Raw genomic sequence first — 24980 nt, 5'->3', positions numbered from 1 at the left:
ATAATATTTTAATTAAAATTAAAAATGGAATATCTCCCGCCTTTGAGACATTCATTTCAAAAGCCCTCCAAAATCCCCAACTCCCGCTCTCGAACTATAGGGTTTCCATCTCCGAGACCACCCTCTTCAGCTCTCCCCCTTAGGGTTTCAATTTCATCCCAATAATGTACATAAAGGAGATCTGCTTGGAGGGCTTCAAATCCTACGCCACTCGCACGGTCGTCCCTGGCTTCGATCCCTACTTCAATGCCATCACGGGCCTTAATGGTTCCGGCAAGTCCAACATTCTTGACTCCATTTGCTTTGTGTTGGGCATTACCAATTTGCAGCAGGTTCGGGCTTCCAATCTCCAGGAGCTGGTCTATAAGCAAGGCCAAGCTGGGATTACTAAGGCCACCGTGTCGGTGGTGTTCGATAATTCTGATAGGAGTCGGAGTCCGCTCGGTTACCAGGATTGTCCAGAAATTACGGTAACACGGCAGGTGCGTGGGGTTTGCACTGGTTTTTAGTTTTAGTGTATTTTATAGCCGTTTGGTAAATTTTAGGTTTTCTGACTATTGTGAATGTATTATCCATGCGAGTTTTTGACAACTGCATTAAAATGAAAAAGAAAGATGTCCTGTTTGGTTGCTGGGGAACTGTTGAGAAGTATTGTAATACTATTATGTAATGTGATGTTATGTTTTGTTTTGTTATTTTTTGGTATGTATGTTTTAGATTGTTCAAATTTGAAAGAAGAAAGCTTAATATGGGTGAAATTGTGAAGCATGTTTGCTTGTATTCAGAAATTGCATAATCCTTTGGATATGATTTAAGCCTGTTTTCAGTGTAATTAGTTTTTTTATTTTTTGGATTTCTTTCTTTCTTTCTTTCTTTCTTCTTTGGTTACCCATGATGTGAAATAGGCCAATCTTAGAACACGATTGAACTTGAGAAATTGGTAAAAATGTTAGATCTGGGGGGATTTTTGTGCATTTTTCAGGCACAGAAAATAACTAGAATAGAAATTTAACTTCTCTGTTTATGTGGTTTTTGTATCCGCAACTGAAAAATATCCTAATTAAGCTGAACAGTTGTAGTACATTGAGTTGGGTGAGGTTTGCAGATCCTATGGTCCTTAGTAATGGAACATGAAGATTCAAAATTTTATCCGATGTTTTGTTTTCCTACCTTTCTCAGCAACTAAATGGAGGACAAAGTCTTATCTTTTTTTTCTTTTTTTTTTTTAATTTTAATAACATAAGAACTTAGTCTAGTTTTTTCTCTTCACTCTGGGATAAACATTGTTATTTAAGGGTGTTAACTGACCAAATTCTTATGACTTTTTAAAACTATTTTGGTTCTTCTGTTGATGGCTCTATTCTAGATGGTAAAAAAAAACATAAAATATGGAAAAAAAGAAGATAAAATTATAATTTTGGGATTTACTAAATGACAAGAATTCTATTCTATTACTGTTTGGATCATGACTTTACTTTCCATGGCAAATTTGTACCAAAATTAATCAGCATTAAGTCATTTCACATATATTTCCAAAAGTTAATTGTCACTTTTATGTGATAGCATATATAATACACCCAATAATCGGTTTGTTCCAACTTGTGCTATGCTAATGTCCTTTTGGACCTTCAATGCTTTGCTTTTATTCCAACTTAGACTAGAATTGTTTGCTTACTTGGCAGATTGTGGTTGGTGGAAGGAACAAATACCTGATAAATGGACACCTTGCCCAGCCTAGTCGAGTTCAAAACCTTTTCCACTCTGTACAGCTCAATGTTAACAACCCACATTTTCTCATAATGCAAGGGCGCATCACCAAGGTCTTAAACATGAAACCTCCTGAGATTTTATCTATGCTTGAAGAGGCTGCTGGGACAAGAATGTATGAAACAAAGAAAGAGGCTGCTCTGAAAACACTTGAGAAGAAGCAGAGCAAAGTTGATGAGATTGATAAGCTTCTTGACCAGGAGATATTGCCTGCTTTGGAGAAGTTGAGGAAAGAACGGATGCAGTATATGCAATGGGCTAATGGCAATGCAGAATTAGATCGACTTAAAAGGTTCTGCATTGCCTATGAATTTGTTCAGGCAGAGAAGATTAGGGACAGTGCAGTCTCTGGGGTTGAACAAGTAAAGACGAAGATTGCTGATATTGAAGACAGTCACAAAAGGATGCAGGTGGAAATACAGGAAATGGAGACACAAGTGTCAAACTTGACTGCTGAAAAGGAGGCAAGTATGGGTGGAGAGGTAAAAGTTTTATCAGAGAATGTAGATGCTCTTTCTCGTGAGCTTGTGAAGCAAGCATCAGTACTGAAAAATCAAGAAGACACTCTCAAGAGTGAAAAAGAGAATGCTGCAAAGGTAACTGGAGCCTGGCACCAAGCAAATGAAGATATGTTTTCTCTGGGTTGCAAGCATTGCATGCTTACCACTAGCTTTTGTTTTTTGACAGTTTGCTTTTTGTGTTTTCTTTTTCTGTTTTGTACTAATATTTTTCTGCTGTTATTGTGAGTTGTATGGAATATCACATTTAGTTGTGCTGATGTTACCAGATTGTTAGAGGTATTGAAGATTTAAAACAGTCTGTTGAAGAGAGGGCCTCTGCTGTCAAAAGGGCTGAAGATGGGGCGGCTGATCTAAAACAAAGAGTTGAGGAACTTTCTAAGAATTTGGAAGAGTGTGAAAGAGAGTACCAGGTAAAAAGAGTGCTAATGTATCACATTCTGCCATTGAACTTGATGGGCATTGTTATTGCTCTCATTTATGGGCAAGCTGAGCTGTACTTAAAAGCGATGTTGTACATACCATGATAGGGTGTTCTAGCTGGTAAGAGCAGTGGAAGTGAGGAAAAATGCCTTGAAGATCAACTAGCTGATGCTAAAGTAGCAGTTGGGAGTGCAGAAACAGAATTGAAACAGCTCAACACAAAAATAACTCATTGTGAAAAAGATCTGAAAGAGAAAACAAATGAGTTAATATCTAAGCATGAAGAAGCTGTTTCTGTTGAGAATGAGCTTAATGTGAGGAGAAAGGATGTGGAAAATATCAAAATGGCATTGGAATCTCTTACATACAAAGAAGGTCAGATGGAAGCTTTACAAAAGGTTAGTGTGCTCTTCCCCAAATGGCTCCCAGCACTACATGAATGATATATGAATCCCAATTTGATCACACTTTTACATATTAGATTGCAAAATGCTTTTCAGGAACGTGCTCTTGAGCTGGGCATGGTGCAGGAGTTAAAAGATGAGACAAGGATTCTTTCTGCTCAACTGGGAAATGTTCAGTTTACATACCATGACCCATTGAAGAATTTTGATAGGTCAAGGGTGAAAGGTGTGGTTGCAAAACTAATTAAAGTGAAGGATAGCTCCACAATGACTGCCTTAGAGGTTGGGAATGCATGATAGTATATAATTGGTTTGCTTTCAAGGGCTTAATTCATTTGCCAATGTTTATGACTACAAAATAACATACGCATTCTTATGCTGAGTTCACTTATAGGTTGCTGCTGGTGGAAAGTTGTTTAATGTTGTTGTAGACACAGAAAACACTGGAAAACTACTGCTTCAAAATGGTGATCTCCGGAGAAGAGTAACGATCATTCCGTTGAACAAAATTCAATCCCATACTGTTCCTTTAAGAGTTCAAAAAGAAGCTTCTAGATTGGTTAGTCAATGCACTTATTTTTCTCCATAAATTAATGGTTTCAGTCTGTGAGCCATGGTTCAAATATTATTATTTTGCATCTTCAGGTTGGTAAGGAGAATGCAGAACTGGCTCTTTCTTTGGTTGGATATGATGAGGAACTGAAGGTATGCTTCCATGATGTTGAACCTCATCACTGAATGTTGCGCATTGTGAAATGTTTGTATATTGCCATGTTACTAGAAACTTTAGTGCTTGGACATAATTCCATCACATATCTGTGGAATGGGCAAACCTTATTTATCTTATTGCATAGCATACGCAGTGGGAATTGAGCATTGACCTCTTGCATTTTTAACCAAATTCTGCTGGATAATAGCTTTACTAAAAGTTGGTATAAATGTCGCAGAGTGCAATGGAATATGTGTTTGGTTCAACCTTTGTTTGTAAAAGGATTGATGCTGCAAAGGAGGTAAACTCATTTTGGCAAAGCAGTTATCTGTGTAGTTATTTGAGCAGTATGATTCTATTTGAATGTTTTGTTGATGCCATATTTCAGATACTTGTTTTTCTGCTCCATTTCTGGAAAAATTATTTTCTTGAAATTGACTTCAAAGCACAAAGTTTGACATATTTTTGCTGCATTGCAATAATTCTGTAAAAATGAAACAATGAAGCACGCAATGATTTTTCCAGAAATGCAGCAGAAAAGCAGAAGTATATTTCTGCTCTTTTGGAATTTACTTCAAAGCACAAAGTTTCATATATTTTTGCTACATCGCCCTGAACAATTCTGTAAAAAGTGAAATGATGAAACATGTGTTATGTGTGTGTGTGTGTTACCTATTATTTGATCTACTTTGAAATATTCTATCCGTTGATTTTTCCTATTCCTTGTCCATCCAGTCATTTAAGTAGAATACTTAGTGTGTGTCTGTGTTACCTATTATTTGATCTACTTTGAGAATATTCTATCCTTTGATCTTTCCTATTCCTTGTCCATCTAGTCATTTAAATAGAATATTTAGGAAACAAGGACAATACCATCTTAAGATTTCAAGTGCGTGCCATCATCTGAAAGGACAATCTTGTTAAAAAAATTTCCTTGCCTTGTAGGCAATTTTTTATGGAAATATGTTTGAGGCTTCAGCACCTTTGTTTTTCATTTTGTTTTGAGGTTTCTGTGTCAGTTGCCTCCAAGAGATTCTTCTTTGTTTAGTAGATTTTTTCTATTAATTCTCTTTTGAGGATGATTACTCCTACTGGTGACATATAGGTTAAATAGAATTAGATAGCTTGTATCAATCAATTAGTTCCATCCTCTAAATTTAAAATGGCTATAAATATAGCTTCATAAGCAAATATGGGACTGCCATACTGCCCTGCACCTTATGAGCTATTCTGAGGTTTCCTCAACTGTTATACTCAAACAATGTCATCAGCAATAAAAAATTGAAATCACCATCTAATGAGCATGATTTAGTACCCTATGTATAAGATACCTTGATTTGAACATTTCTTCCCTTGGATTTTCATTGAGTTATATAAAAAAGTTTGAACAGTTGGTAAATGTTTTTTTTTTTTTTTGATAAGTAAAACATATTGTATTAAAACAAAGGCGAAAGCTACAAAGCATACAGGAGGTATACAAAGCAACTAGCACCTCTCAAAACAAAAGAGAAAACCAACAGAGCCTCACCACCCCTTAATTGGAAGCTAACCACTTCAAGAACCTTATAAGGGATAGACGTGTCTCTCCAATATACAATCTAGCCCAGCTCCATAAATTACAAACAAAAGAATTCTTAAGATTTTGAATATCTAACACTCCCTCCCTAAAAGCTAATCTATTCCTCTCCTTCCAAACCGTTCAAAAAATACACAACGGTATGGATTTCCAAATCTTTTTCCTTTTCTTCCCCACAAAAGCGCCCTTCCAACTAGTTAAGACTTCCTTTACAGTTTCTGGAAAGACCCACCGTACACCTGATAACCCAAGGACAATATTCGACAAGACTCTGACCACTATATAGTGTATAAGAATATGATTTACAGTTTCTTCTTCACACCCACACAGAAAGCAACAATTAGGGAGCTGCCATCCTCTTTTCTGAAGCCTATCAAGAGTAAGCACCCTCCCCCATGTAGCCTCCCAAGCAAAGAACGCAACCTTGGTTAGAACTTTATCCACCCAAATACAACTTGACGGAAAAACAATGTCATTGGGATTGACCAACAAGCTGTACGCTTCTTTGACCCTAAACTATCCGCTTCTTCCTCCCTTCCAAAAAACTGAGTCTTCCTCCAAAGAGGGCCTGTAACCCCTCAGAACATAGAGCAAGTCCCCTATCATATCTAAGGAAAATAGTATGTGAAAAATTGTATGGTTAAAATCATGTGGTTAAATTGGCCTTTGTACATTGAGGGTAGTATGTGGGACCTATTAGGTAGTAGATTTTGACTGCATTTTGCTTATGCAGAATTATTTTAATGAATTTTTTTAAAGATTATGGAAATTGAAGTTCGTCAAACCCATTTCATATATTGCAATTTATCATGATAGAAATGGGTTTGAAATGAAATGACTAATACACTTGTTATGTATTAATGTAATAAGACAATTTTAAACTAAGCCAACAAATAGAAGTTTCATTCCGATCAATGCTTTTCTTTTAATCGTTGTTTGGATGATGATTTTGATTTAACATTAAGGATTTTGTGATCAAGTATTTGAATGAATGGAATGCCAATGGTCTCTTGAAGATTCTACTATTTAGAAGAGTATGTTTGATGTTAATAAATTTGAAGGTTGATAGGATGGTGATGGTGGCATTGTAACAATGAGAGTTGCTTTGTGTACTGGCACCTTGGTTGCTTTGTATATGTCTTGTATACTTTTTCTTTTAATACCATTGCCTTTACTTATTAAAAACAATGAGAGTTGTTGTAGTTGTACTGGTGATGGAATGGTAGTAGCAATGGGCATGATGCTATCATTAACATTTTCTATACCACCTCTTTTACCATTGCTGAATGTAGCAGGTGGTTATTGGATGTAGAAAAGATGCTAATGAATAAAATAAGTAAAAATGTCTTTTTATTTGGTTTTTTTCTTTTCACATCCAACAATCCCTTACCATATGAGTAGGCTGTAATAAGGATGGTAATAAATATGGTATGAAAAGCATTTTCCTGGCAGCAGAAGTATTGATCTGTTGTCATGGCAATGACAGTGGGGTGGCATGATTTGGCAATAGAGCTAATGTGTTAGTGGTGGTGGTTACATAAGTAGTGGTGAAGATGGCATAGTGATAGGAGTGTTGGTGGCTATAGTGATGGTTTAGCGGAAATGGTGGGTGGGGTAATTGTCTATGGCTCTATATCTTTGTCTGAAACACAGAGATCTATGGATTTTGAAGAAGACAATGCCAAATTCTATTTATCTTGAAACCCCTTCTTTTGCACCTCTCATCTAAATGGTCCCTTAGAGAAAAGCTAGGACCATGATGGTAGTGTCAATCAAAACCATTAATGATCCAAATAGATACTTACAATGGAATTGCTCTTTAATGAGTAATTGGATAAATATAACTCTAAATATCGGCATGGAAACCAAGTTCAGTTGCTTTGTGCTTAAGAAAATTGATGATTATGCCAATTAAAGTTAATTCTTAACTCTTTGGGTTTTCCTTTAGTGTATAGTCTTCAAAATCATTGGTCAAGGATATTATGTTTTTGTATCATCAAATTAGTATTGTTGGTTTATTTATATCATCAAGGATTTGCTAAATTATTGTTTGAATGAAATAAGATTTGGGAATATCATTTTCAGTCCATTTTGTTTGTTTTCTGCAGTGATTTTGAAGTGTATGATATGTAAAAAACACATAATGATTTGGATGTATATCTAGAGTTGGTAATTGATAGAGTAGTGGTCTAAAACTACTTGTTTGGACAACCAATTTTCCTAATAGTTGTGGGTGTGTGGCCCTATAACTATATGCTTTCTAAGACCTTTCCTCATGTGTGACCTCATCTCATGTGTGACCTCATATTTGTATGAAGAGAGATAGACAAACCATGAGGGATGTGCAGCCCTATTCCTGTATGTTCTCCAATACCTTCCCTCGTGTAGCCTCATACCCACACATGGAGAGATGAATAGGCCCACAGGCCACATGGGAGGCCCCATACCTGTATGTGTTCTAGCATCCTCTTTCATGTGTGGCCCTATTCCCATACATGGAGAAATAGATGAGTCCATAGGCAAACAAATTGTGAACAACCTCCTTTGAGCTCGATAAATTGGGGAAATAAACATGTGGTCAGGTTTAAAAGCTTAAGTTGTTTGGATTTGGGCTCATAAGGTCATGCTCTCTTACACCCTCACTCATTCATGGATGTGCAGCCCCATACCTGCATGTTCTCTAACACTATCCGACCAAAGCTTGTCCTGTTTATAACCTAGTTCAAGAACTTCAGCTTGGGTATGAGTTTATCTGGTGTTAGAGCCTAACCTCTAACCTGACATGTCTATAATTAGTTAACCTGTTTTACTCAAGGGATGGAGGTAAACCTGATCAAATCAGGTGGTCCCAGGTCCAGGGTATTATTTTCAGCTCTAATACGTTCACTGCTTTCTTATTGCTTTTTATTTAAATGCAAACTGGTCATAGTGTGAATTATATGGTAAATTTTATTTTTGATTTAGCCAAAGCTAATTTGTATTGAAATGAATGGTCGACAGGTTGCTTTTAACAGGGATATCTCCACTCCAAGTGTTACTCTTGATGGTGATATATTTCAACCAAGTGGTCTTCTGACTGGTGGTAGTCGCAAGTAAACCACCCTGCCTGCTTATTTTCTATCTAGTTAACATTCTTTATGAGGGTGTAGTTACCTGTCATTTCAATTGCTTATTGTTTGTAAGAACATGTAAATACAAAATTTTGAGTAATTTTGCAGTTCTTTTGGTTATTTTTCAATTTTTATGCATACATATGTTTCAAGTATGTTGGAAAAAGGCCATTTGTACTACCGTACCTATGTTAGAAGATGCTCTCAAGGTTCAAATCTACTTTAGTAAAATAACCTTTTAAATTAACAATTTATTGTTTCAGAGGTGGTGGTGATCTATTGAGGCAACTTCATGCTTTGGCAGAGGCTGAATCAAAACTTTCAACTCATCAGCAGAAGTTATCAGAAATTGAAGCAAAGGTCAACTTTGAACAGCCTCCTTTATTTCCTGAAAAATGAAGTATTTGAGATTAAAAAAAATAGAAGTAAAAATCTTCATGTGTTTATTTAAATAAAACTTCTTTTCAATATGTTAATATTGTATGCATGTGTTTGCATCTTCTTTTAATAAGAAGTATTTATTTAACCCAATAGTCCTTGACATCATTTGTGACTTTAATGTTGTCCACCATACATATGTTTTCAAAATATTAATATCTTATAAGTTTTCTTCAACAGGGTTGTTGTGTTTGTGTTCATGAAGTGAAAAAACTTCCAGTAAAATGATGATTACTTTGCAAAGTTTTAATTTTTATCTCCATTCAACATGACAATGGGAAGATGTTTTCTGTTTTCTTTTAAAAATGCTATCTTTATATGAACCTTATTTTATTTTTTTATTTTATAGTTAATGAATATGATAAATAAACATTCAGGTTATCTGATTGGGTTGCCAGCTTCTGAAGTTCATAAACAGTTAGGGGCACTGTTCCCTATTGTTTGTCTCTAGTAGGTTATGATCAGTCCAAAGTTATATAAAGTTTCTTATTGAAAGTTGATTGTATTGTGGTTGCATAACTATTATCAGCTTTGGAGATTTTATTCAATGAACACAAATAGCGCATCATATTCATATTATTTTTACTTATTCAGTACGTATTTGGAACTTTGAGAACAAACTTGACATCTATCTTTTAATTATTTGTCAATCATTTGAAGATAAATGATTTTTATTATTGCAAGTGTATGTTTTCTCTTCAGATGTATTCATTGCGATTTGAATAAAATCAGTCTTCTCCAATACTAATTTTATGTTTTTGCCTATTTCTTGGTTGACATTGCAGATCGCCGACCTCATGCCTCTTCAGAAGAGGTTCATGGACCTTAAAGCGCGGTTGGAACTTAAGTCGTATGACCTTTCATTATTTCAGAACAGGGCTGAGCAAAATGAGCATCATAAGGTTTTGGGCCTTTCCTTTCTCACATAAAATATCTAGGAGGAAGCTTTGGTGTTATGCCATATGAAGCAATATATTTTTACCATCAGGCTGCCTCTTCTCATGTAATATGATTCTATTCTTTCTAATTTACATTCTTTTTGTTTTTTATTTTTGCTTGCAATGTAGCTCAGTGAACTGGTTAAAAGGATTGAGCAGGAGCTTGGGGAATCAAAGTCAGCTGCTAGAGAAAAGCAACTTCTGCTTGAAAACTGTATAAATACAGTGTCACTGCTTGAGAAGTCGATCAAAGAGCATGCTACTAATCGGGCTGGCAGGCTTAAAGATTTAGAGAAGAAGGCAAAGGCTTTAAAGTCTCAAATGACATCAGCTTCCAAGGACCTCAAGGTATTTTGTAATTGCTGAAGTAGATCATATTAAAACTTATTGAATAGAGACTTAAGGCTCTTATAAAATATATACCAAAAGCCCATAAAGACCAAAAACCCTTTGGATATTTGAGGATTAGGTCTCAACAGCCTTGAGGCTATATCCTCAAAGCTATAAGCCTTGATAGGGTGAGGCTTAAGCCTCAATCACCTCAATTGCCTTGAGGTGAGCCTCAATGTATAACCCTCAATACCTTTTAAAACATGGTCCACAAATCTAAAATTCATGCTATAAATTGAATCAAAACATAAATTTAGAAAATAAAAGAGAGACAAAGACACAGTGATATAACATGGAAAATATCCAAAGAGAAAAAAAAAACATGGGTTAATCATAATTGCAACATCCACTATGAAGCAGTGTTGTCAAAAGCAAAAGGCAATAAGACTCCTTTTAGCCTAAGGCGAAAGGTGAAAAACAAAGCGATAGCCTGATTATAATAAAAAAATAAAATATATATATATATATATTTACCTATTCGATACTTAACCAATATAAGCGTTGTCTTCAACAATCAATATTATTTATTTTTCATCGCTCATGATGTTTTATAAAATCGACAAAATAGTAATAATTATTCAAAGTGTTAAATATTATACCCCACATTATAAGAAACATCATATTAAAGATATTCTTCTTGTCTTAATGGATATTCTAATTTTTTAGACATCTAAAAGTCATAATAAAAAATAAAATAAGAGAATGAACATCTTAGAAAATTTTTGGGTATCATCATCACAGTCATCATTGAAATTAAATTGTCATCGTTTCCATCAAGACTAGGTTAATGGCCCTCCATTTTATTATCTCTATAATTGATAATATAATATTTCATCTTAATCTAATGTTAGATTGAATGAAAATAATCTAAGTATGTTTAATCTTAATTCATGGTCAAAGGTGACCACCTCTATGCCTTGTGCCTTATCCCAAGGCAATCGCCTAGGCGTTGCCTCTTTGAAGCCGCTTTGCCTAGTCCTTAAGAAGTGACTTTCATCTGTCCCACTTGGCCTGATGGCCTAGGTGACCTGGGCAATCGCCTTTAATAACATTGCTATGAAGAAAATAATCAGTACAAGGTTTTACCTAGCCTTTTGAAGCAATTGCCTTTAATAACATTGTCAATCCTCTCCCAAATTGCTTGTTTATTACCTTAGGAAACTTAACTTCCCACCATCTTCATATGGAACCCCTTTTGAATTACCTCCAAACAGGATTTTAGCCTCTTCTTGATATTTACACAAGAAGGTATTTGCTTTTGTCCCAATGGATGAAGAACAAGACTAGGCATGAAAACAAAAAAATGAATCAACATATTTTGTTGGAAAATTTCTCAATCAAATCTAATTTTCAACTCAAATACCTAAAATTTTTTCTAGAAAACAAACACTCCTTAATATGAAACAGATTTGAAGCTCAAGGAGACACTCATCTCTCTCTACTATAAATCCCTAATCCAGAAATGAGTTTAAATGGTAGGATTTAAAGTTTAATTCAACGACTCAAATCGGCTTGGAAAAAAATGAAAATTTTAAGTTATGATTGAAACAATGATTGATCCAATGTAAGATTGAAACATTCTATATAACAATTGAATAATCTCCCTTCAGCATGAGCAATCAAAACTAGAGCCATTTGGTTTAAAACAAAAGTTTTTTCTCCTCCCAAGTTTCCAACCCTATTTTTGATAAAAGTATGAGAACTTTAAACTTGGTTGATCAATTTGTGAATCCATCCCATATTCATGAGTATTTTTTAAATGACGAGTGTCCAAGAGAGAATTTCAGGACTTGGAATGGTAGAATACAATGGAAAATCTTTTTGATCCAGAATTGCCCAACACAAACACACTAACACCATCAATTAGCAAGGGCTTTTCTATCATTTTGAGTATCTTTTTTCTTAACTTTTAATTGATGGTTGGAATACTTTTATTCAAGTGCTAGAATTTATCATATTAGGCTTACACATTTATAGAAGGGATTGTTAGAATCTCTTTCACGGTTAATGAATGCTCAAGTGAGATTTTGTACCTTGAAGCTTCAAACTTGATGTGATTGCCTAAGTTCATTTGTTTGATTGCAAAGAACAACTAAGGTACACTTTAAAATTATTTATATTGAAGCTTCAACTCAGAGCTGCAATCAATTCCCTGAGTTTTTTATTCTTTCATTTCCTTTTTTGGAGTTCTTTTTTCTTGGATTTTCCATGGCTAAACAAAATTTTCCTATTCTCATCATCTTGTACTTCGTCCTCTTCCATTAATTCTTGATTTTCTCTATAATCCTTACCTTAGTTTTCCATTATAATGCTTAATGAAATATGTTCACAAAGAGAATTTGAGACCGCCTAGAAGTCAAGTAATCCAAGAATGCAAGACATTTCACAATGTGAAATATCTTCTACTATTCTCTCTAAAAAGTTTAAATATGTTGTATTTGACATTATTCATTTTGATTTTGCATCTCACTAAATCATTTTATTCACCATTTTCTTAAAATCTGTTTGGTAATTATATTTTTTTATATACATTCTGATTTTGCTAGTAGATGAAGTGCTAGAGTGCTCAATAGCGCTTCAATTTCTTATGGTTTGATTTTTCTTGCTAGTAGAGGCATGAGAATGAAAAAGAGAGGCTTATTATGGAAATGGAAGCAGTCATAGAGGAACGTGCATCTTTGGAGAGTCAACTAACATGTTTGAGAGGACAAATTGACAGTCTCACATCAGAAGTAGATCAACTTAAGAACAAGGTACCCTTCAACATCTGTTTTGGCAAGTTATGTAACATGAAGTTTAACCTTCTGGCCTCTCTCTCAGGTTTCTTCAGTAAAGAACAATCATGATCAGGCTCAATCTGAGCTCAATTTGATCCGTTTGAAGATGAAGGAATGTGATTCTCAAATTAGTTGCATTCTCAAGGAGCAGGAGAAGCTTCAACACAAACTCAGTGAGATGAATATTGAAAGGAAGAAGCTGGAAAATGAGGTAAATTCTAATTGCCTTATATGTGTTCTTCATGACTTGATAAGTAATAATCTACTTTCCATTTTTTTAGGTAAAACGAATGGAGATGGAACAAAAAGATTGCTCTTCAAAGGTAGAAAAGTTAATTGAGAAGCATGCCTGGATTGCATCAGAAAAGCAGCTTTTCGGAAGAAGTGGAACTGATTATGATTTTGCATGCCGTGATCCTAGTAAAGCCAGGGCTGAACTTGACAAACTGCAAACTGAACAATCAGGGTATGTAGCTCAGAAACCTTTTTTCTTTTTCCTTGTCTCTTCTCATTATTGTTTGTATTGGTTTGGTTTCAAGAGCTGAGTGATTTTTCCAAACATTCTCATACTCAAACGTAGTACCGTGCTATCATTATCTTCTGTGAAATGAAGAGGTAGCAAAGAACAATTTTTTACTGATTGTTTTTTCTTCTTTTCACTAATGTAGCCTGGAGAAAAGGGTGAATAAGAAAGTTATGGCAATGTTTGAGAAAGCAGAAGATGAGTACAATGAATTAATATCCAAGAAAAGCATAATTGAGGTTTGTAGCTCTCAATCTGTTGACATGTTGTCATACTATGATTTTACTTATGATAATATGCCTTTAATAGAATGACAAGTCAAAAATCAAGATGGTGATTGAAGAGCTGGATGAAAAGAAGAAGGAAACATTAAAGGTTACTTGGACTAAAGTTAACAAGTGAGTCTATTGCATCATGCTAGATTACATGGTTCTTTTAATTGATACTAAAATTAATCATTTATTTGGTTATTGATCTTTGATTTTATAGAACTTGATGAAGCTTACTATTCATAATTTTGTGTCTCGTTTTCAGGGACTTTGGATCCATCTTTTCTACTCTATTACCAGGCACAATGGCAAAGCTGGAACCTCCTGAAGGATGCAGTTTCTTGGATGGTCTTGAGGTTCGTGTTGCATTTGGAAGTGTTTGGAAACAGTCCTTGTCAGAATTGAGTGGAGGGCAACGTTCACTGCTTGCACTCTCTCTAATCTTGGCATTGCTCCTCTTCAAACCAGCTCCACTTTATATTCTGGATGAGGTGCTGTACGATTTTCTTTTTTCATTTATAATTTGGCATAGTTTTGAAATATTTTTTCCATATCTTTAGCATTTGAAACTTATAATATAGATTGCATTACCAAACTTATTAAATGGATTTGCTTTGAGGAAGAGTTTACAAGGATTCTTCTGATAATTGTTATAGCTGGATTTGCTTTATGCATCTATGTTCATGGTACTATGTACAACTTTTCTTTAGTTTTTCAAATGGTGCAGTTTACTTTTATGAGGGTTTAGTCTGAGGGTCTTCTTGCGAAGCACATTAAACCGAGGGATTTTTTCTCTCATCTTTCAAAAATTTTCAAAGCCATTACTATTGTATATTATAATTGATCTTTTCAAAATTTTACAAGCTATGAATATTGTATCCCTCTAGATATTCTAAGTATCTGAAACTGGGCAGGAAACAAAAACAATGATTAAAAAAAAAAAGCACTGCAGAAAAAAAGGGCAGACCATAAAGTGGAGGTTGCTATTGTTATTTTTTATTTCTTCAATACAAGTAGATTTATGGGCTAGACTTTGTAACCACAACCCTTTATTTTAGGAGATTCAAATCAGTTGTATTTTAGGAGATTCAAGCTAGCTGTAATACTATAGCTAGCAATTAGAAATAGAAACAAGGAACACAATCACAATCTCCCATATTTAGAAAATAAACCACATCTTGGATTTTATCCTTATTTAGAGAATAAGAATTATCCGAGATTCTCTACACTCCCCCTCAAGTTGGACTAAACACATTGAATAGACCCAACTTGTCAACCAATCTTAAACACCGGCTTGAATGATCCCTTAGTTAGCAAATCTGCAACATATTGTGATGAAGGTATATACACGACACAAATGCTCCCCTCTTCAATCCTTTCCTTGATAAAGTGGCGGCCCACCTCTACATGTTTTGTTCTATTGTGATGCACATGGTTATGGGAGATGGTGATGGCAACTTTGTTGTCACTATAAATCTTCATAGGCTCATTTCTCATAAATTTCAAATCATCCAACAATATCTTTAACCAAAGTAACTTGCAGATCCCATGTGCTAAAGTTTTAAATTCTATCTCAGCACTACTTCTAGCCACCACTATCTGTTTCTTGCTCCTCCACGTCACTAAATTACCCTACACAAAGGTGCAATATCCGGTTGTTAACCTCCTGTCTTTCACTGGTTCTACTCAATTTGCATATGTAAAAGCCTCAACACTCCTCTCTTCACTTTTCTTAAGGAATAGGTCCTCATCCTAGAGTCACTTTGAGGTGTCTCAAAATCTAACACAGAACTTCCATGTGTTCTTCATAAGGAGAATGCATATACTGGCTCACGACACTAACTGCAAAGGCAATATCAGTTTAGTATGAGAAAGATAGATAAGCTTTCCTATTAGACGTTGGTATCAGCTTTTATCAACCGATGTACTTTCAGATTGTTTGCCTAGTTTCAAATTATGATTTATGGGTGTATCTGCAAGTTTGCACCTTAACATCCCTATCTCCTCCAAGAGATCAAGGATGTACTTCCTTTGAGAAATTGAAATATCACTTCTATTTCTTGCTACTTCCATACCAAGAAAATATCTCAATGGGCTTAGATCTTTAATCTCAAATTCTGCTGCAAGAGATTTTTTTAGCCTTTCCATCTCTACAATATCATCAGTAGTCAAGATTATATCAACATGGATTATGAGAATCATAGGCTTATCCCCTTTATGTCTATAGAACAGAGTATGATCAGATTGAGCTTATTGGTACCCTTGTTGATGAATAGCCTTCGTAAATCTACTAAACCAAGCCCGTGGAGACCGTTTCACTCCATAAAGAGATTTTTTGAGCTTGCAAACCTTTCCATTAATTCTAGCGTCATCAAATCCTATTGGTAGATCCATAGACTTCTTTCTCCAACTCACGATTCAAGAATGCATTTTTGACATCAAGTTGTTTTCCAAATTTGTTGCCAAGGATAAGAGTACTTGAATAGTATTTAGCTTTGCCACTAATGCAAATGTCTCTTGATAGTCAAACTCCATATGTCTGAGAAACCCTTTTGCAGTCAATAGGGGATTTTTTTCCTTGGCATTTCCACAACATCCCAAGTTCTATTCTTTTCTAGAGCTAACATTTCTTCTCTTACTGTGTTTCTCCATTCTGGCATTGATAAAGCTTCCTATGTAGTTTTCAAAATTTCCATAGATTAGTTACAAGAGCTTGAATAGATGATGACAAGTGATTGTAAGCTACAAACTTGGAGATTGGGTGTTGAGTACAAGATCATATTCTTTTCTTGAGAGCTATAGGAACATTAAGATCATTACCTCCAAAAGTAACATGTGGGTTAGAAGTTTGAGTACTTGATATTGATTCAAATTCATGGTTTTGCAAGAGGTCCGTTAGGTGTTCCACTTTTTGAGTATTTTTTTGTCTTGAATAAACAATTGGCTTGGGAGATTGGAGTTGCAAGTCCTCCTATCATTGAACCCTTGTTCATGGTCATAGTAGGTTCGCCAAAGGGTGTTTATGACTATTCAGGCTCACATCCCAAATATTTTCGTCCTCACTAACTCTCTTCTCTTGAGGGAAATTTTTGGTGAAAAAAGATTTGTTTTCAAAGAATATCAAATCCATAGAAGTGTAATATTTGCGTGTGTTTGGCAATAACATTTGTACCCTTTTTACGTAGGAGAGTATCCTAAGAAAATACATTTTCGAGCTATAGGGTCAAGTTTACTTCTATTATTATCGTGGATGTGTGCAAAGGAAGTACAACCAAAGACTCTTAATTTAAGTGAAGAGATAGATTGGTTGTGAGGATAGGATTTGAGAAAACAAGTTACTGGTGCTTCATAATTGAGAATTTGGGTTGGCATTCTATTTATTAGATAACAAGGTATTTTTGTACATTATTTGTGAACATAGTGGCTTTAGCTACTTCTAGAAGGTGGCGATTGTTTCTTTCAATAATGCCATTTTGTTGTGGGGTTATTCTGCAGAAACTTCTACGAATAATGCCTTTCTCAGAGAGAAAACCTTCTAAAATAGATTTTAAACACTTGCTTTGCTTCTGATTTTTCTTTCAAAAGATATACCCAACAAACCTTAGTGTGATTATCGATAAATGTGATAAACCATTGTTTTTCGTTAAAATGTTTAACACGTGAAGGACCCCAAATATCACTATGGAATAAAGAAAAAGGTGATGACACTTTGTATTTTTGAGGAGGATAAGTGGTATGAACATGCTTGGCTAAGTGACAAATTCCACATTGAAAAAAATCTCCATTATGAAATAGTGATGGATACAAAGTTTGCAAATATGAAAAACTTGGGGGGCTTTGTCTACAATGTCACAATATTATTTCCTGTTCTCCAGAAAGAGACTTACAACTTGCAATTTAAGTTTGTTTATTCAATTCAACTTCCTTCTCAAAATAATATAAGCCCTCATGTTCTCTAGAATTGCCAATCCTTTTCTCCGAAGTCAGGTCTTGAAACACATAAGAAAACTCAAAGAAATGAGCACCACACGTTAAATGTCTAGTTAGCTTACTAATATAGAGAAGGTTGCAAGACAAATTTAGAATATGCAAAAAAGAATGTACTTCAATATTAGGGCTAATTCTAATAGTTCTAGTTCTTGCCACTGTTGAAAGAGATCCATATGCTGCTTTAACCTTGAAACTTCCTAAACTTGGATTATATGACGAGAAGAATTTTATGTAGTCCATCATATGATTTGTGGCTCTAGAGTCAATCATCATGGTTCTAGATCATTGTTGTAACTACCAAAGGTTGAGAAAAAAAATTACCTCTCTATGCTAATAATGAAGTATTAGAGTCTTTTGATGGTTTTGCCAGGGGTCAAAAGAAAAAACCAACATTCACCAAATTCTTATTAAAAATAAATTAGAGGTACAAGCTCTAATTTATACAAAGTAGAACGTGAAACAAACCTTAATTCTAGGAATAATAAAGTCATATCTCTTAAGATTTTGTTGCTATTAATCAACAACATTTATTCAAAATGAAAAAAGTCAAATAACGTTCAAATAAGAGTTGATTATTCGGCTATTAGTTTGAAACAAAATCTGCCCATAATTAGAATGATTTGATTTTGTTTGAATTATCTTCCAACACTCCGCCTCAAGTTGGGCGGTACAAATTGAACATGCCCAACTTGTCTACTAATTGTTCGAATCATCTTCTTGATAGTAATTTGATAGGTACATTTGCTAGTTGTTTATTTTGTTGGTACATAAATCATGCAAATTGTACTATCTTCAGCCTTCTCCTTTATAAAGTGTCTGTCAACTTCCACATGTTTAGTTCAGTCATGATGAACTGGGTTGTGTGATATGTTGATGGTCGCCTTATTGTCATAATACATCTTCATTGGCATCTCCTCCTTCACATCAATTTCTCCTAGAAGTTGTTTAAGCCATAGTAGTTCACACATATCATGAGCAATTGCACGAAATTCTGCCTCTGCATTGCTTCTAGCTACTACCATTTGCTTCTTACTCCTCCAAGTCGCTAAGTTGGCTCACACAAAGGTGCAATAGCTTGAAGTTGATCTTTGATCATCTAGGGAACTTGCCCAGTTAGCATTCGTGAACCCTTCAATGCTTCTCTTTTCATTTTTTCTAAAGAATAATCCTTTCCCTAGAGATCCTTTAAGATACTTTAGAATTCTATACATGACTTCCATATGTTCTTTGCAAGGAGCATGCATGTATTGACTCACAATTATTATTGCAAAAGTGATGTCTGGTCTAGTGTGGGAAAGATAAATTAGCATCCCTACTAGACATTGATATCTTTCGACGTTGATAGGTGTGCTTTCTTTTTGTTCTCCAATCTTCTTTACCGGGTCCATTGAACCATCAAAAGGTTTACATCCTAGCATCTCAGTTTCCTTCAAGAGATCTAGAATATATATATTTTTTTAGGAAACTGATATTTCACTCTTGTTCCTTGCCATTTCCATCCCTAGAAAGTAACATAGAGGTCCTAGATCTTTGGTTTCAAACTCAGCAGCCAGCTTCCCTTTTAATTGTTCCATCTCCACTAGATCATTTCCTAGTCACTATAATGTCATCCACATAGACAATGAGAATAGTGACCTTACCATCATTGTGATGGTAAAACAAGGTATGATCGGATTGATCCTGTGTATATCCATGCATCATGATGGCCTTAGTAAATCTCTTGAACCATGCACGAGGAGACTGGTTCAGCCCATAGAGAGATTTTCTAAGCTTGTAGACTTTCCCTACCTTCCTTCCTTGATCAAATCCAGGAGGCAATTCCATGTACACTTCTTCTTCTAGGTCTCCATTCATAAAAGCGTTTTTTTATGTCTAGTTATTGAAGTCACCAATCCAGATTTGCAGCAAGGGATAAAAGAATTGTTATAGTATTAAGTTTGAAAATCGGGGCAAACGTTTCTTGATAGTCAATACCATAAGTTTGTGCAAATCCCTTGGCTACCAACCTCGCCTTGTACTTTTCAATGAACCCATCTAGTATTTTACAACAAACACCCATTTGCATCCAACTTGCATATTTCCTTTGGGCTTGTCCACTAAATCCCAAGTTCGGTTTTTTTCCAAAGCTTTCATTTCCTCCATCAAAGCTTCTCTCCATCGATGATCTTGTAGAGCCTCATGAATGTGTTCCAGAACTTCTCCTAAAAGTCTGGAAATAAAAGTTTGAAATTGAGGTGAGAGATGGTTGTATGACACAAAATTGGATATTGGGTGTTGAGTACATGGCCAAACTCTTTTTCTTATGGCTATAGGCAAATTAAGGTCACTTACCTCAGGAAGGACAGTTTGTTATGATTCTTGACAGCACTATTGGTCCATTTTGGTCTCTACTATTCTTGAGTTACTACTCCTTGAATAGACACAAAGTTCTGGTTGCTGTAGTGAATCAATCTGTTTTTGTTGTTGACACCCCAGGTCCGGCTGGGTTTGATTGTTCTGGTTTGTCAATTTCAAACACTAGCTAGTTAAGGAGGTGTTCTGGCTGTTCAAGTGGGTAAGAAGGCCAGTTTAATAGTTGTTTTGGTGATATAGTTAGATTAGGCAGCAAGTTTGGTGGTTGTTCTGGTAGTGGGCTTAGCAATGATAATTCCCAAAAATTCTCTTTATCTACATTCTGCCCCTGAAGTGAATTTTTGGAGAAAAAAGGTGAGTTCTCAAAAAAATGTAACATCCAAAGCGACAAAGTATTTTTGTTTTTTAGGAGAGTAACAACGTACCCCTTTTGTGTGGCTGAATAACCAAGGAAGACATAGGCTAATGCTGTAGGATCCAGTTTAGTTCGAGTTTGATCAAGAACATGAACAAAGCCTTTATAGCCGAAAACCTTAAGGGGAAGTTGGTTAATGGACTAAGTTTGTGGATATAATTGAAGGAATCTTTTTAATGGTGTTTGGTAATTGAGAACTCGGGTAGGCATATGATTTATAAGATAATAGGTTGTAAGAATGGAATCTCCCCAAAATTGTTTTGGTACATTTGTGGTAAGCATAATGGATCGGGCTACTTCCAATAAATGTCTATTCTTTCACTCGGCCACTCCATTTTGTTGAGGTGTATCTACACACAAACTTTGATACATAATCCTTTTTTCTAACAAATAATTCCCCAAAATGGTATTAAAATACTCTTTCCCATTATCCGTTCGTAAGACTTGGATTCTAGCATTAGATTGGTTTTGAATCATTTGATAAATTTTTGAATGTTGGTTCTACCTCATTTTTTTCTTTCAAGAGATATGTCACTATGTATCATTGCAAAAGGTTTGGATGCTTAGTAGGGTTGAGAAGGATAATTGGACCGTTGATGTTTAGCAAATTGATAAACATCATACTGAAAAACATCTTTATTATTGAAAAGAGAAGGAAACAAATGCTTCAAATATTGAAAATTAGGGTGGCGTAAACTAAAGTGCCACAACACTATTTCTTGTTGCTTAGTCCTCTAGGAAGATTCACAACCAGCTTATAGAACTTATCCATCCTTGGTATTGTCTTCCTTGAAGTAGTAGAGCCCTCCATATTCCTCAGCACTGCCAATCCTATTCCTTAGGCAGCAAATTACATGATAATTTTGGGACATGGAGAACATTGAAAAGGGTTATATGAGGCACTAAAATTATAGTACCAGTCCCTGCAACAGTAGCGAGAGATCCATCTGCAATTTTGACTTTAATGTGTCCAGAACCTGGAGTATAAGTAGAAAAAAAGACTTGCACAACCTGTCATATGGTCTGTTGCCCCTAAGTCTATGATCCAAGGGTTGAGTTTTTCTGTTGTTCCACTCAAAGCAGTCTGAAATGTACCTTTTTGGGCTAGGAAGGATGAGTTAATGAGGTTTTAGGATGTATTAGTGCCTGATTCTGCTGGTACCAAGGCTAACGATGGTGTTAACAATTTGTAGAGCTTCTCTAACTGCTCCTTGTTTAAGGAAATATTGACAGAGCTCTCTCCTTTCTGCTATTCAGTATCTGAAGTGGCTGTGATTGGATCTCTGACAGTGACACCAAAGGTTGTCATTTCTTCTGTTGTTGCAAGTATCTCCATGGGAACTGTCATCTTTACAGGCTGTCAGGGCAGAGTTATCAGCAGTAGTATTGCCAGGAACAGTAGGAGTTTTTTACCCCACCAACCATCACACATTTACATGTTTGCAATTTCCAATATTTTAATCCTTGTTCACATGATGGCTGTTATATTAATTTTATTTCCGATTCAGATAATATAGTCATAACATTTGCTGGAATTTTGCGAAATCAGACTCAGCATTTTGAGATTTTGAAAACTTTAAGACCATATTTAGTCAGTCTAGATTGAAGAAAAGACCTTATTCTAGAAACTTATGAACTAAAAACAGAGTTTTCCCTACTTAGAATATTCATTATTCATTACTGGTTTTGTTCATGAAAGTCATTTTCCCTTCTATATTTTGTTGCTCTATACTTCTACTTGCATATTCAAATGGATCTGCAAATAATTTGATTTTGTTGATAGGTCGATGCTGCCCTTGATTTAAGTCACACTCAAAACATTGGAAGAATGATTAAATCCCATTTCCCACATTCCCAGGTTAGTAAATATATATTTTATTTTATTTGTTCTCATCAGCATGTTGATTCACTTTTCTTTTTATCCTCCTAAACTTTAGGATATTTTTTTGCCAATTGAATTTTAGCTCTTGTAATAGACAATGGGGCCTTTAGTTATAATTAAATTATAATCAAAAAATAAATTTTCTATGGTATGAAAAAGGTATCATGATTCATGCCTCCAAAAGTCAACTAATGAGATTGAGAGTTTGTTTCTTAATACATGAAACTACCTAGAGGGGAAGCGAATAGGTAGTCCAAAATTTTATTTCCCAATTTAAAATTTATTAAAATTTTATGAGAGGTAGATTCAAACAATGTATATATAGAAATCAATCACATAAAAGGACATCAACTATAGGTGGAAATAACACTTACAAAGTTCTCGAGAAATTTCGTAGATGATAAACCTATAGGTTGAATGATTGGGAATAGAGTCACGAAATACGTAAAAGATTGTATGTAGATTACCTAATCTGGAAGATCCAACTCCCAAAGGGTCTTATACCGGTAAGCACCTACCCAACTTTTCATATCCTTATCGCCACACTCTTTGTTCCTTACTGAATACCTTATCCCATGCTAAGGCTATGAAAGAACATACCTTCCTTTTCAATGAAAACTCTTTCAAGATTGTGCTTGAAAGGTTTGAGAGATGGAGATCTAGGGTAGAGATAATAGTCATGTTCTTATGCATGTCTTCAATTTATAAAAACTTAGTATTTATATCAAAATATTAGGAGACAATTTTGGAGATCTTTTTTCCAAAAATTTACCAAAATATCCTTTAAAAAAATTGGAAAACGGCTAGAAATATGCAAGAATATGGCCCAATGTTTGAAAGTCTGTAGGTGATGTTTGAGATGTTTGAATGTCTCCTGAGTGACATTTAGATGTCCAACCTGCATTTTGCCCACTCGGTTGAGTTTTTCAATCTCTTCTCCAAAATTTCACCTAGTACTCATGTGGTAACCATTTCTCATGGCCTAATTTCACCTAATGTATATGTACCTCAAATGCGAATCAACTCTGAAGTAACTAATGATTGATTTTAATTGGTAAGACCCTCAGGAGGTAAGCTACATTGGACTCAATACAATAATGGAACAAAATTATCAACCTAATCTAATACATCATTATATATTAAATAGTAAAATGTTAATTTTTATTAGTTATATATATTTTAGTGGATAATACCTTCAAATGCATTCAGGTGCGTATGAAGAGTAGCATGTATGACATGAACAATGCTTGTTTCTAGAAGAGTCTGCTACCTAGTTGACATTAATCAACATAAGGGGTTCTTAACTCAAGAAACCAGCAGAAAGAGGAGTCAACACTTTTATCTTAGATGTAACTCTACTCAGTATTTCTATAATTAGATTTGTTCATATGGCCAACTGGAAGAATAAACTATTCATTACTAAGAGCAAGATGAAACTTTCTAGAAGTTAATAAAGTGGCCATAAGATCAATTATTGTAGTTGTGCTTTTGCTACACAGTCAAATGAATAGTCAAGAAAAGTTATGAAAATTTTAAGATATAGACATATGTTATATATTATATTATAAGTGACAAGTATGAAAGTTAGGGGAAGTCTGTATTTAATGGATCAGTTTGAACCCTTGCTCAACCTAGTATAGAATAGAACACTGTACACCACTGTTCGTTGAACTAAACATGGATTTAGTTTCTGCTGTAGTAGTTGTATCCTGGGTTGGTTAAATAAATCTAAGGATTGCAAGGGAAAATTTTAGAATAAAATGCATCAAATGTACTCAACATTTATTATAAATCAGGAATCAAGCAGTTGGCAGACAAGATTTCATGTTCTTTTTATCAAATTTTCATGTATCCAATGGGTTTCCTTTTCGTTTGTTTTCTTGTCTTTCAGTTCATTGTGGTTTCTCTTAAAGAAGGCATGTTCAATAATGCCAATGTTCTTTTCCGGACAAAATTTGTGGATGGTGTTTCCACAGTTCAGAGAACTGTTGCAGCTAAGCAGAACAAGTGATTTTGCTATCTTCTTAGTTTCTGTATTAAAGCGGTATGTCCTGACTCAGTTTGATGTATATAGTTGTAATCCCTACATGACAATACTATTGACCAATTTGTAGTGGTGGGAAGTTACAGTGCCATTCCTATTTTACAGATCATGGGGTTTATTAGGTTTTAATTTTACTGATATAGATCTGGCATCTGTCAATGCCTTTGATGTGCCAATTCTTATGATCTAATCTAGGTACTTCTGTTTCATGATTCTTTGGTTCCACTCAAGGGAAACCTCTGATCAGGAGTGTAGTGGGCTGCACCACTTTACAAATTAACAAGAAATGTATCGGCCCTAGCTTTACCTATTACCTCGGGCCTAAGCACTTTCAGTCTAACCTGGTCCCTGAAACATCATAGTGAACTATTGCCCAATCCTAAACTATAAAATAATCATTTTAGTACCTAGCGAATATAAATCATATGCTTCATTATAATCATATCGTTTTTGTG

At 35.0% G+C, this 24980-nt stretch overlaps 1 protein-coding gene across 1 annotated transcript; it reads left to right on the top strand.

Annotated features, from left to right (window-relative positions):
- Positions 1-52: 52 nt before the first annotated feature.
- Positions 53-24629, top strand: LOC100245029 (structural maintenance of chromosomes protein 2-1). The gene is made up of 20 exons (XM_002269818.4): positions 53-482; positions 1683-2363; positions 2555-2698; positions 2816-3106; positions 3209-3394; positions 3507-3671; positions 3758-3817; positions 4060-4122; positions 8398-8489; positions 8771-8867; positions 9731-9847; positions 10013-10231; positions 12886-13026; positions 13094-13261; positions 13332-13516; positions 13719-13812; positions 13883-13971; positions 14108-14333; positions 22383-22457; positions 24373-24629. The coding sequence occupies exons 1-20, from the start codon at positions 165-167 to the stop codon at positions 24490-24492; spliced, it is 3531 nt and encodes a 1176-aa protein (XP_002269854.1). The 5' UTR covers positions 53-164; the 3' UTR covers positions 24493-24629.
- The last annotated feature ends 351 nt before the right edge of the window (positions 24630-24980 follow it).

Source organism: Vitis vinifera, chromosome 16, assembly GCF_030704535.1.
Source record: "Vitis vinifera cultivar Pinot Noir 40024 chromosome 16, ASM3070453v1".
Classification (NCBI taxonomy): domain Eukaryota; kingdom Viridiplantae; phylum Streptophyta; class Magnoliopsida; order Vitales; family Vitaceae; genus Vitis; species Vitis vinifera.
The sequence above is the reverse complement of the archived record's forward strand: the minus strand, read 5'-3'. Positions and strand labels throughout refer to the sequence as shown.

Excerpts from the sequence above, each read along its gene's own strand:
- LOC100245029 (XM_002269818.4), top strand. The coding sequence starts at position 165 with ATGTACATAAAGGAGATCTGCTTGGAGGGCTTCAAATCCTACGCCACT. Across the intron at positions 2,364-2,554 it reads AAAAAGAGAATGCTGCAAAG|ATTGTTAGAGGTATTGAAGA; the intron begins GTAACTGGAGCC and ends TGATGTTACCAG. Across the intron at positions 22,458-24,372 it reads CCCATTTCCCACATTCCCAG|TTCATTGTGGTTTCTCTTAA; the intron begins GTTAGTAAATAT and ends CTTGTCTTTCAG.